Source organism: Sebastes umbrosus, chromosome 11, assembly GCF_015220745.1.
Source record: "Sebastes umbrosus isolate fSebUmb1 chromosome 11, fSebUmb1.pri, whole genome shotgun sequence".
Lineage (NCBI taxonomy): Eukaryota > Metazoa > Chordata > Actinopteri > Perciformes > Sebastidae > Sebastes > Sebastes umbrosus.
Window position 1 is genome coordinate 4,877,387 of NC_051279.1, and position 12,507 is coordinate 4,889,893.

Consider the following 12,507-nt stretch of genomic DNA (forward strand, 5'->3'; position numbering starts at 1 on the left):
TCACCCACTCTGGTTTGAGAGAGAAAAAAAGAAAGGCATACACGTCTACTTGCAATGGGAAAAGACGTCTATTGCAAATTTTTAGCGCGTTTTTCTGTGTTTAAAAAACACATATTTTTCCTTGCTACATTCGTGAAAATATAAAGAATTCGATTTCTCGTTCCTGCATCCCCACCTGAGCAGCATTTCTCAAGTTTGTAGCACTTGGCTAAGTGTACCTGCTCTTTTACAGCAACGCCGTGTTAACAGATGAGCACAAACATATGAACGAAATAACAGGACCAGAAAGAGTGACTTAATATCACAGTGAACCGACAGAGAACAAGTTACAGGCTCAGTGAAAGCAATCCCAGGCAGGCAGAGAACGGTCACTAAGAATGGTCTTAACATTACAGTAAGGTAAAAGTGTTGTTGATGCAGCTTTTTCTATGAGCCAAAGGCAGTTTGCATCACTGGAGCAGGTTGGTTTCGGTAGCTACTGTGAGCGTACGAGTGTCAGAGCAGTAAGGAAGAGATTTAAAATGGCACTTTACCAACAGTGAGCCTGTTACACTGACTGCTTTGGTCTAAATCATCTGAATCTCTTCCTCCCGCTGTCCTCAGGCTGCGTCTGTCACCTGGCCCTTCACCCACCACCAAGGTCACCGTGACACGGACCTCCGGCTCAGGCCACAGTCACACCAGCCGCCTGGTCCAGGGCTCCGCCTCCGGCTCAGGCCACGGCCACAGCCACACCGGCCGCATGCTCCTCTCCGGCGCTGCCGCAGGCACCGCCAGTGGCACCGCCTCCAGCAGCCGCAACTCCTCCGGAACAGCCATCGCCAAGAAGCGCCGCCTCAATGACAACGACAGCGAGACCTCCAGCCAGGCGGGGGGCACCGTGACCAAGACTCGCATTAGTCAGCACGCCTCAGCCAGCGGTCGCATCACAGTGGACGAGGTTGACCTGGAGGGCAAGTTCATCCGTCTCGGCAACAAGGCCGACGAGGTCAGTGAGTCCATCTATCAGGTGGCTTTTCAAACCCTTTTAACCTGGTTTACGGTGATTTAACAGCATTCCAAAAGGTGGTAAAAGATTTATATATACCATCCCGGTTACGTAACAATACGTAACACTTTTGATGCCAGGGTAGAAGTATAGGTGTAATTATTTGTAGCTTCAGCCTTTTCGGCCTATAAAAGATTTTGTTTTTACATGTTCTGTCCCATCCTCTCTTCCTATTCGTCTCACGCAGGACCAAAATCTGGGCAACTGGCAGGTGAAGAGACAAGTAGGTGATACCAACCCCATCATCTACAAGTTTCCCCACAAGTTCACTCTGAAGGCCGGAGGAACTGTCACTGTAAGTTACACCGAGATTCGTCCGTTTGTTGAAGGGCTGCACAAGTAATTGAAATTTGATCAAAATCGCAATATGGCCTGCTGCAATATTTGTGAAAGGGGAAATCTGTGTCAAAATACCATTTTAGATTAAATATTGTGGTGCTGCAGAGACGTCCTGGCCTACACATCATATTCTACAGACTTAAGAAAACATCTTTGTTTGGTCTCTGCAAAAATCACACCACGACCATTTTAATGCTTTTCAATGAAAATGAGAATAATGATGTAAAAATGATCATTCCTTCTAATAAAGCAAATCACATCAGTCAAAATAATTGCAATTAGATATTTTTTCAAAATCGTGCAGCCCTAGTTTGTTGATTTTTGCATTGTTAATTTGACTGTTGTTTCCCTTCACATAAAGTTACTATTCTTTTTTTGACCACTAGTAGTGCTAGTGGATTAGTAGAGCACTATTTAGATGGTTCAGTGGGTGACGTAGTTCACAATCCTGGCAATGTCTTGAAGCCTTTCACTGATCAATACGTGGCCGTAATGCGCCAAGAAAAGTATCAATGTGCTAAAATCATAGACTGTTTGTAAGAAGTGGTTTGTGGACTGACGCCACGTTGTGTTTTGGAACCAGAAGTGACACGAGAGGGTGGAACTAAATACAACCGAACGCTGAATAACACATTTTCAGGCAACCTGTCAATCACAAGGTAGCCCCGCCCTAAAGCATCCCCTGCTTTATGGTCTATTTGACTCTAAATGGGACCATCATTTACTAAATGAACATCATGCTGTATTGAAGAAGACTTGAAACTAACGATTGAGACCATAAACTCATGTTTAAAATGTTTACTGAGGTAATAAATCAAGTGAGAAGTTGAAGTGAAGGCTCATTTTCTCATAGACTTCTTCTATACAATCAGACTTCTTTTTGCAAGCACAGGAGTCGCCTCCCGCTGGCTGTTAGAAAGAATGCACTTCATTTTTCAGACCCGGAGTTAGCCACTGGCCGGAGACGTAGTCCACATTGCTGCCAATGTCTTGACTGATCAAATAATGCGCCAAGAAAAGTATTAATGTGCTAAAATGCAGGGAAGAAGACGGCAAACTTCTTAATATGGATTTAAATGAAAAAAATGGTTTAGAAAATGTAATATGTGGAAAGAAAGCAGGCCTCACACACTTATAAACACAATGTTTTGGATGTAAACAGAAGAAAAACTCCACAGGAAACCTTTTTACATTTTTAATCTTTAACTCCTTTTTTTCTGTATGTGAGTAGCAGCTTAAGAATTTATTAGTTAAGTTGTAGATCTAAACTCTGACCTTTGACCTTGGCAGATCTGGGCTGCATCTGGCGGTGGAACCCACAACCCCCCCTCCGACCTGGTGTGGAAGAACCAGAACTCCTGGGGCACCGGCGACCTCCTGCAGACCATCCTCATCAGCGCCAACGGAGAGGTAGGACGTCACCTGTGTTTATTTGAGCTCGTCTTATATTTCTGTTTCCTTTTTAACTGAATCGTTTTGTCACTTTATTCACCACCAGGAAATGGCCATGAGGAAAGTGACACGCACCCTGTTCCATGAGGACGAAGATGATGACATGGTACGTACCTCTTCTGTTGAGGCATCTCCCAGTTGAGCAGTAAGTGTTACTCACTAACTCGCCCCGTTGTGTGTCGCCCCCTGCAGGAAGCTCACAGCACCAGCGGCGCAGACAACGAGTACAACCTGCGGAGCCGCACGGTGATCTGCAACTCCTGCGGACAGACGTCAGACCGCGGCGGCGGAGGTCTACCTGAGGGCCTCGTGGGACAAACCTTCTTCATGGGGACCAACGAGCGCAAACAGGTACTGTACGGTTATTGTGTTACAACATGAGCAGCAATTACACACTGCATAAAGTAGAACAGAACTATACAACTATCACACATTAATCGCACAGTTTTTATCTGTTCAAAATGTACAAGGAGATTTTGTCAAGTATTGAATACTTTTATCTGCTTTATGCAAATATGTATATATTTATTATTGGAAATCAATTAACAACACAAAACAGTGACAGATATTGTCCAGAAACCCTCACAGGTACTGCATTTAGCATAAAACAATATGCTCAAATCATAACATGGCAAACTGCAGCCCAACAGGTAACAACAGCTGTCAGTGTGTCAGTGTGCTGACTTGACTATGACTTGCCCCAAACTGCATGTGATTATCATAAAGAGGGCATGTCTGTAAAGGGGAGAATCGTGGGTACCCATAGAACCCATTTACATTCACATATCTTGAGGTCAGAGGTCAAGGGACCCCTTTGAAAATGGACATGCCAGTTTTTCCTCGCTAAAATTTACAGTAAGATCGGGGCGTTATTTAGCGTTCTTCCCGACGAGCTAACATGACATGGTTGGTACCAATGGATTCTTTAGGTTTAACAGTTTCATATGATGCCAGTATTCCCTTTAGCTTTAACACTGAGCCCGCTACAACCTAAAAATAGTTAAAGAAATTGGTGGTGTTAAAACGAATTTGCGTTAACACGTTATTATCACGTTAACTTTGACAGCCCTAATTAAAATATAATAATATCGTTATCGTTTTGTTTTTTTTGGCCACAATAATCACATAGTGAAAATCTGATATTGTGACAGACCTAATTTAAAGTTGCATAAAACTTGATTTCAATGAATGTTTCTTTGATATCTATACGTCGGAATACACGTGAAGTTACTGAAAACATCAAATAACTAGACTTACTTTGTTGTGACTTTCTCACTAAAGCGCACACACCAGGACGGTATGGGCATTTCAATTAGATGCAAATAAAATCAATGACGACCACAGAAACAACGACTGTCGCTATAGCGATACACAAACGACATGGCAGATGTGGTGTAAAGGTAACAGAGGAATCCCACAGCCATAAACTGTAAGTGTTGACCGAGATGAGCCTCCAAAAACCAGAACTGAAAACACCACAGAACAAGTTCAACCCAACAAGAAACCCAGTAGACCAGCTGGTGACTCACACACATCAAACAATTACATAAAAACTCCATATTTAACTCTGTGTGTGTGAGAGAGAGAGAGAGAGAGAGGGAGGTGTCAGCGTTGTGGATGAGCTGTTAAATTTGTTCTCAAAGCTGCAGCTGTAAAATGTGTACGTATTCTAGCTGCCATTTCACAGTTAATTAGGGGAAAACTCTCCTGTTGCTCTGCCTCACAAAATTCCCACAACAGAGCCGCTCATAACACACATAATTAACACTTATTTTTGCCACAAATGTAGCAAAGTTTTCCGAGTTTCTTGAACTACAATAACACACAGGTGTTCCAGATGTTTTAGCAAGTTCTGTGACGGATGATGTGCATCATTCTTGGCGGATTCCTATTTGCTTTGAGTGGCTTTAAGGTCACCAGCCGATGTTTCATTTTCTGTCCTTCATCAATCCGCATTAGTTTGATTTTTAAATACAAAGAGGACGAACAAACAGTGCAAAAGGATGTATGGAAGAACGCTTGATTGAAGAGCGGCTCCATTCACACCCGAGCAAATATCTAATTGTTATTCATTTATTACTCAAAACTTTATTCTCCATTTCTGTTGAATTGTAGACAAATGTTTTCATTTTTACACGCTCAGCCGACCTGCTGTGCGTTGTGTCGGCTACACCAGCTATTAATTTGGATTAATTAATTAGAAGCGCACCGGTTGAACACTGTTTTGTTTTTCTGTGTAATTAATAACCAAATTACATCAATATTTCAGGAAGCTTTTTAGGAGAGGATCACAATATTATTTGAACATCACGGATCGGTAAAACAAGGCAGCTTGTTTTTTGCAAACTATTCTTTAATTAACTTATTTTCTCACTCCTTTTTTAACGTAAAAGGTATTTATTGTATTAAGATAAATTGTAAATCCTGGAGGGGAGGTTTTACTATAAGCCCTTTGGGGTTTCTGACCTCTTCTGCGCAATCGATGCTGTTTCTTGTTATATACTTTTGTTTTCATCACTTCTTTTGTGCTTAACTAAACTTAAAGTTCAACCAAAAGAAACCCAACAATCACCTGTATCCACGGATAAACGTACAACGAGCTTTATGAGCAGCAATAGGCCCTTTTTGTGTCATTGCAGGATGATTTTTCTCCCCATTTAACGTTGCACTGTGTCACTTCCTCCTTCAGGGCCGTGCCAAGCCGGAGAACTGCTCCGTCATGTAAAAACCAGAGCGCACCTCACCTGAACCCAGCACCTCCTGCAGCCCACTAAGGAGGAGAATAACAGTTTTCTACCGTTGGGTTATTTGTCTTTATTATTTTTTTTTATATATATATGATCTTATTTTTTGTACTCAGATTAATCTGCAGGTTAGAATCGCTTCGAGGTTTTTGGGCAAAGGGCACAGGATTCTCATATTCTGAGTTTGTATATTCAAGTTATGTTATTGCATGTGTGCTGTGCTTAATGCTTGTCCTGCTCTTCTTGCACGTTCTCACACACACACACACGCACACACACACACAGCTCCATTGACCAGTGCTCGTGCTTCGATCCGAGCCGGGGTTTCACATTTAATGGCCATGCTGTCAACACTCAACACGCACAGCTAGTGAACCCTGTCAGGAATCCGTCTCTGCAGCCACACAGACGACAGGGAGACCGAGTCCTGTCGGGTTTGTTAATCATGTTTATCACCCATCAAATTGATCAAATCTTTATTTAAGGTGTTGTTGATGTTTACAATTTAAATGTCCTCGTTGGTTATTTTTGGAACAGTATTGTGCTATCTTTATATGCTACAGAGAAAATATATAGCATTTTGTTTTTGTTTTGATAAACTATGTTGGAAAAGTCTCCAAAGAAAGCCAAAGTACTATAAGCTCAGGGTGTTCAGCAGGTTGTTTTTTTCACCTTTTAGCCTTAGACAAACATGTCGTAGTGCGTTTTCTGTGTGGATTTAGATCATACGGTTGGGCTGCTACGGTGCACACAGAGAAAATAATCATTTGAGACGAATAAATGTTTCTCTGCAGAGAGATGGCCCCCAGAGAGATGTATTTGGTTATGCTTTTGAAGGTGTGTAGAAATAAGGAGTTCTTGTTTGCTGGATAAGTCGAACGTACTCAGCTCTAAATGTGTATCTCAGTTTAAGACACGTTGCTTTATTAAGTAACTCCAAAGATGTTTTGTCATGATGATAGAAAAATGTAGGATTTTTTGGGGAAATATCAGGAATAGGTGCTATGTGTTGAGTCTTTACTGGTGCAGTATATACAGTATATATTTGTAGGATTTTACAGCTTATTCAACCAAATTGACATTATTCTAATAGTAGCTTTTTGGGAAACATTTTAACAAGATCTTTTTACAAAATACAAATGTGCCTTCAGTGGACAGAACAACAATCAGTGTTCTTTATGCAGTGTTGTGACTGTCAGCTGTCTGATTTGCTCCTATAAACTGGTCATATGGGCTTTTCCTTTTCCTCTTAAGCTTACCGGCTTTGCAAATCCCCAGGCGTGGTTTTGGGATCTGAGTGGGGTTGTGGGGTTTCTATACTTTGTGACTTTGGCTTCATGCGCTGCTTTTATTACGGGCCTCAACAAATATGCACAGCAGCAGGTAGATTTGTACTGTAGTCTGGCAGCTTAAGTCATTTATACTCCAATGAAAAGCATATCAAAACATTTACGGAAAATACTTGATAGCTTTTGATATTTTCTTTTTTTTGTATTGTTCTTATTAGATGGTATTTGTGCCACATTAGAATTGTTTTTGCCTTTAGTAGATTTTGACACTATGATCCCCAAAGTGCCTTAAAAAGTCCATGACAATCGTTGGTTAAAGAAATGGCCAGCTCCAAAGATAACGCTGATTTATAATTAACAAAGACGTAGTATTTATCTCATTTGTGCATGCAAATATGAGACATGATGACTGTGTGAAATATATGCAACAGAAACAGGTCATTTAAAAGTTGTGGTCAGGGTGTTTCAGAGGCCTGTCAGACGGATTGTAAACCAGAAAGAAACTTCTTCTTGTTTTAGTGTTGACTTAAAGGGGACATATCATGCTCATTTTCAGGTTCATACTTGTATTTTAGGTTTCTACTAGAACATGTTTACATGCTAAAATACACATTATTTTTCTCATACTGTCCGTCTGAATATTCACCCTCTGTCTGAAACGCTTCGTTTTAGCATCCGTCTCTTTAAGACCCCCTTCTGAAAAAGCCCAGTCTGCTCTGATTTAGAGTAAATATAAAATATGGTGCACCTTTGCAAAGGTATAGTTCTCAAGCTGTGGGTGGAGATCATGGATGTAAAATAAGACCTGGATACGGTGCCGTTGCTCAGCCTTGCTTCCAATTCTATTCCAGTGGACACTGCAGCCCAAAAAGGCATTTTCCACATTGACCACCATTGTGAAAGAGACGTCAAAACAAGGTCAATTATGACTCTGCCTATTATGAATTTTTGAACCATGAATGTTTTATAAAACTTTCCTTGAGCCGACAAAAGCGATTTTCAAAATCGGTGACGTCATCACAATGTCAAGGTTGTGTCAGACACTACTGCGCATATTCAGTGGGCCGCATATCCCGGAAACTAGAAACTTCCCATTGGACTGAATAGGCGCCATCTTGGGGTCCGGTATCCAGTTATAATACATCCATGGTGGAGATACTCAGATGGGGGGTGGCGGTATATTCTAATGAGCCTGCATGTGACGTAGGAAGGGGAGCCAGATCTGAACGGCTTGTTGAATCACAAAAAACTGACTGGGTCGTCATAATCACAGTTTGTGGGTTGGTAGACACTCCAGATGACCCTAATGTATGAGACCAAGCACTGAAAAAGAGACTTTGTCATGATATGTCCCCTTTAAGAAACAGACAGCTGCTCTTTAACATGTATATGCAATGTTAGTTCAAGTTAAATTGAAACCACAGATGTGCTCTATGTGCCTAGAAAGGCCTTTGTGAGATCCTGACCCCTCCCTGTTAAAGTCATGATTGAAGGAATCGAGGATATAAAATGTTATTGAAAGGGATTTCTTATTGTGATGCCTTTAATGCCAAAGTTGTAATTTGATTGATGTAGGATTTGTGTCCATCATAACGATGCTGTTAACATTATGGAAAAGCCATTCAGTCGATGTAATGAATGTTTTTTTGCTTTTCTAAAATAATGCTGAGTAAAATTCTTCTTTTTTTTCCCAGTGACTGACTGTTGTTGTTATTTCATTGATATAGAATTGTCATTCAAAACCACTGGTGAAAAGTGCAGCCATTTTTATTTACATTATATACACATGTTCCCATGGTTACATTCAAAAATATATGTCCATATGTTAACAAGCTGAAGCTCTACCCAAAACTATAGCATTTAAAGCACAATGTACATTCTCTCTGGTACACAGGGTTTCTTCATATGATACAAAACATTATAGCATTTCTAAAATTATAACACAAGACTTTGGTTTACAAAAAACAATTTAAAACAGTTTAAGTCTAAGTACTCTTTTAAGTGAGATCCTTTTTGGGGGGTATTTTGGGTGAACCGGCCCTTTAAATACCACGCAAAGACAAACGTCGCTGTAGGACACCGCTTTGACATTCATAACGCTGCTTTGATTTGGCTTGTTATTCCCCCGTTTGATGATGGCTTATTATTATTCACAACATAATTATGTATCTATTAGTGTCTAACGTGTGTGATCTTTGGTCACGAGCTCCTTAAACACCTTAAAATAGGGCTTTACTGTGAAGCAACAATATATTCATTTTTATATTTACAAAGTTGTCATCTGACAGCAGCAATAAATGAGCCACGTTTGTTTAAACCAACGGGACGTGTGAGTTGGAGAATACTGATATGAATTATTGTCTCAGACCAAAGTCTGGCACGACTTTTTTTTTTTGCTGTACAAAACAAACTGTTATGTATCGGAGGACATCTTTAAAAAGGTCCCATGATCTTTGTCTCTTTCCTTTTCTGAGGTTGATTTGAGGCTCTTCTCATTTCTTAGTTTTTACATCCTTGATTCCTTTCCTCGCCTCCTCTCCTCGCGTCTTAGTCCCTCCCACCTGAGATGTGAGCGGAGGAGGTGAGGAGAGAGAGGAGTCGAGGTATTTAACAAAATAAGACATTCTTGCCTCAGAGTTGACATTTTAAAGGAAGTGTGTAGGATCTGGCAGTATTTAGCGGAGAGAGAGAGAGCTGCGGCATCGGGAGCGAGTAACGTTATCGACTCCGGCACAAGCAGGAAAAGTTAACAGAGTTTGGTTTATCCGTTCTGGGCTACTGTAGAAACATGACAGAGCAACGTGAAGAGGACCCGCTCCCTATGTAGATATAAACACCTCATTCTAAGCCAACAAAAACACAACGATTCTTATTTTCAGGTGATTAAACACTAAAGAAAACATACTTATTAATATTATATTGCATTCCTGGCAATAGATCCTCCCTAAATGTTATACACTGGTCCTTTAATTCAGTTCACAACGCGGCATAATGTGACAAGAAAGTGTCGTGCCTGTTTTAATACGTCACAGGTGCCTCAAAGACTTCCACAAAGGATACTCCCGTGCATCCTCGCTCATATAGCTCCTCCGGAAAGCCTCCACTCTCCTTGAGATGCATTTTAGGAATTAAGACGTCCTTGAAGATGGTGCGCTGAGACTGATTTCTGGGTCACAGGGAGGAGGACAGAGGAGACGAGGAGGCACAAAATAGAGCTGCAATATTATGAAAAAATATGTAATTGTGATTATTTTGACTGATATTGTAATTGCGATATGATTTGTGATTTTAGTTATGATTTGCAATCATTGAAAAATATCTTAAAATGATTATGGTGTGATTTTTGCAGGAATCTGCACCAAACAAAGATGTTTTCTTAAGCCTGTAAAATATGATATGAATATGATGTGTAAGTTTGGACATCTCTGCAGCACCACAATATTTCATTTTGACACATATTTCACCTTTAAAAGATATTGCGTCTCCTGTGATTTGAAAATTGCAGTAGGCCGTATTGCGATGTCAATCAAATTTCGATTCATTGTGCAACCTTAAAACAAAATAAAGAAATGAGAAGAGGAAGTCCAGCTGTGATGAGTTTAAGCTGCCTGTTAAAAAAAAGTTTTGATTTTTGTAAATGTAATATAAACAAATTTAACCAAACAATAAGATCATGCATAATTTTTGATGATAAAATTAGAAGAAATTCCGTTAAAAGGGGCCTTTTGAACATGCACACCAGCAGAATGTGTGGGAAACTTCAATTCCAGCATGTTTAAATGAGTTAAAAACATTCCCAAGTCGCTGCTTTTAACCGTGAAGTCTTCTGGCCTGTTTTTCCCGTGGGAGGTGAATGCAGCTGAAGCCCCACTGGCGTCGCCACAGTCCAGCCTTCCTCCCCGCAGCCCTCTGGCTCCCCAGTCTGGATGACAGGTCTGTCACGGTGAAGCGAGTACCACTTTAGCCCACAGAGGGGCAGTGTTGAGTCGACAGTGGGGGGGGGGGCATCCACAGTAAACAAAAGATCCTCAGTGGGACAGACACCTAGGCGCTGCTGGGCTGTGGGTGGTCTGCATCTCTGATTGTCAGAGAAGAGCATCAAAGTTTACTCTTTCTTTATGAGCACAGGCCTGAAATCATCCCCAGAGTGAGGAGGGTGGTGGTGGTGGTGGTGGTGGTGGTGTTGGTGGTGGTGGGGGAGGACTGTCACTGAGTTGTTCTCCTGGGGGAGGGGGGGCGGCGGACAGGCGGCAGGTCGTAGTGTCCCGGGATGTGGCTGTTCACGGGGAGGTCGTAGTGGCTCTGGGGGTCCTCGTGTGGAGCGTGACCGAGGGAACTCTGACGCTCTGTTGGGGGAGATGAAAAACACACTGAGATAAACAGACACTACAGAGGAGCTGCTCTTATACATTCAATTAAAAAAAAAAATACCATGTCTGCTGATCATCCTTTTGATTTTTGGGGTTTAAGTCTGAGCAAAATGTTGACTTGAATTGTCTGAAATGATCACATTTTTATGTTTGATCAACTTGATTATTTTTCTTCCTGTTACTATAATAGATTAAGGGACTCTCAAAGTCTTTGGGGGCCAGGGACCCTCAACAGGGGAGAAAGTTTTCCAAGCACCTCCTCTTAATCGTAACACTGATTATGCGTAATGCTTACTACCAATTTGTACTCTTAGATGCCGTTGGAAATATTTGTATTCTAAAACCTTCAATTTCAATCATGTTAAGATGAGATCATCCTTTATTAGTCCCACAGCAGGGAGATTTGCAATGTTATTAAATGTTAATACAACTTATATACCTTTATTTTATTTTATTTTATTTTATTTTATTTTATTTTATTTTATTTTATTTTATTTTATTTTGTTTATTTTATTATTATTATTATTATTATTATTTTTCTTTTTTTTTATTTTATTCTATTTTATTTTGTATTCTTCTTTTTCTTTTTTTCTTTTTTTGGGCCCGCCACCACCCTTCCTTTTTTTTGGAGGACTACATTAATTTTTTTCATTCTTTTTCAAATTAATAGCCAATGAAGGAAAAGAAAAGTGATAATACTAATAATAATTATAATCTGAGTCAAACCATATTACTTATATATATATACATATATATATATATATAAAATAAATTACAAAAAAAGGCAGGGGCGAATAAACTGGACACCTTAATGACATACAAACAAATAAACAGACAACAACGACAAAAAAACGCTCAGTGGACATGGACACATACTGTATGTAAACAGACAAACATAGAACAAAGACATAGAAAATAAGGCCCCTCTTTTAACCGTGTAAGATGGTGTCTACTGTAGGTAAGGGGTGGGATTGTAATATGAAGATGATAATAGTGACGGCGCAGCATTTAGCTCACCGGCAGATTAACAGGCAGGATCAGATATGAGTCATTGAATTCCTTGATTTGGTTTCTCTGTTTGGCAGACACTTGATCTAGTTTACCTTTAAACAGAGGGGTGATTTTATTCAAATTGCATTTAGACTCAACGTGACAGCATTTATAGCCCACATTTCAAGTAACGGATCTTAAAAGCTTTCAGAAAATGAACAGCAGCAAGACTGACATAGTCCTAATAAACCCAGATCTCTAAATCTACCACTCTA

At 40.3% G+C, this 12,507-nt stretch overlaps 2 protein-coding genes across 5 annotated transcripts in view; one reads left to right on the top strand and one right to left on the bottom strand.

The window, feature by feature from the left end:
- Window positions 1–7,473, top strand: part of LOC119496661 (lamin-A-like) — a 48,470-nt gene extending 40,997 nt beyond the window's left edge. For all 4 annotated transcript variants that reach the window (XM_037784141.1, XM_037784140.1, XM_037784137.1 and 1 more), the window contains 6 exons: window positions 604–988; window positions 1,236–1,343; window positions 2,678–2,797; window positions 2,886–2,945; window positions 3,032–3,190; window positions 5,529–7,473. In XM_037784141.1, coding sequence (XP_037640069.1) covers window positions 604–988; window positions 1,236–1,343; window positions 2,678–2,797; window positions 2,886–2,945; window positions 3,032–3,190; window positions 5,529–5,564 — 868 coding nt within the window. In that variant the 3' untranslated portion in view covers window positions 5,565–7,473. The remainder of the gene's footprint in view (window positions 1–603; window positions 989–1,235; window positions 1,344–2,677; window positions 2,798–2,885; window positions 2,946–3,031; window positions 3,191–5,528) is intronic.
- A 2,982-nt stretch (window positions 7,474–10,455) lies between these two features.
- Window positions 10,456–12,507, bottom strand: part of pear1 (platelet endothelial aggregation receptor 1) — a 66,258-nt gene continuing 64,206 nt past the window's right edge. Inside the window, exon 23 of the mRNA XM_037784136.1 lies at window positions 10,456–11,218. Coding sequence (XP_037640064.1) covers window positions 11,079–11,218 — 140 coding nt within the window. The 3' untranslated portion in view covers window positions 10,456–11,078. The remainder of the gene's footprint in view (window positions 11,219–12,507) is intronic.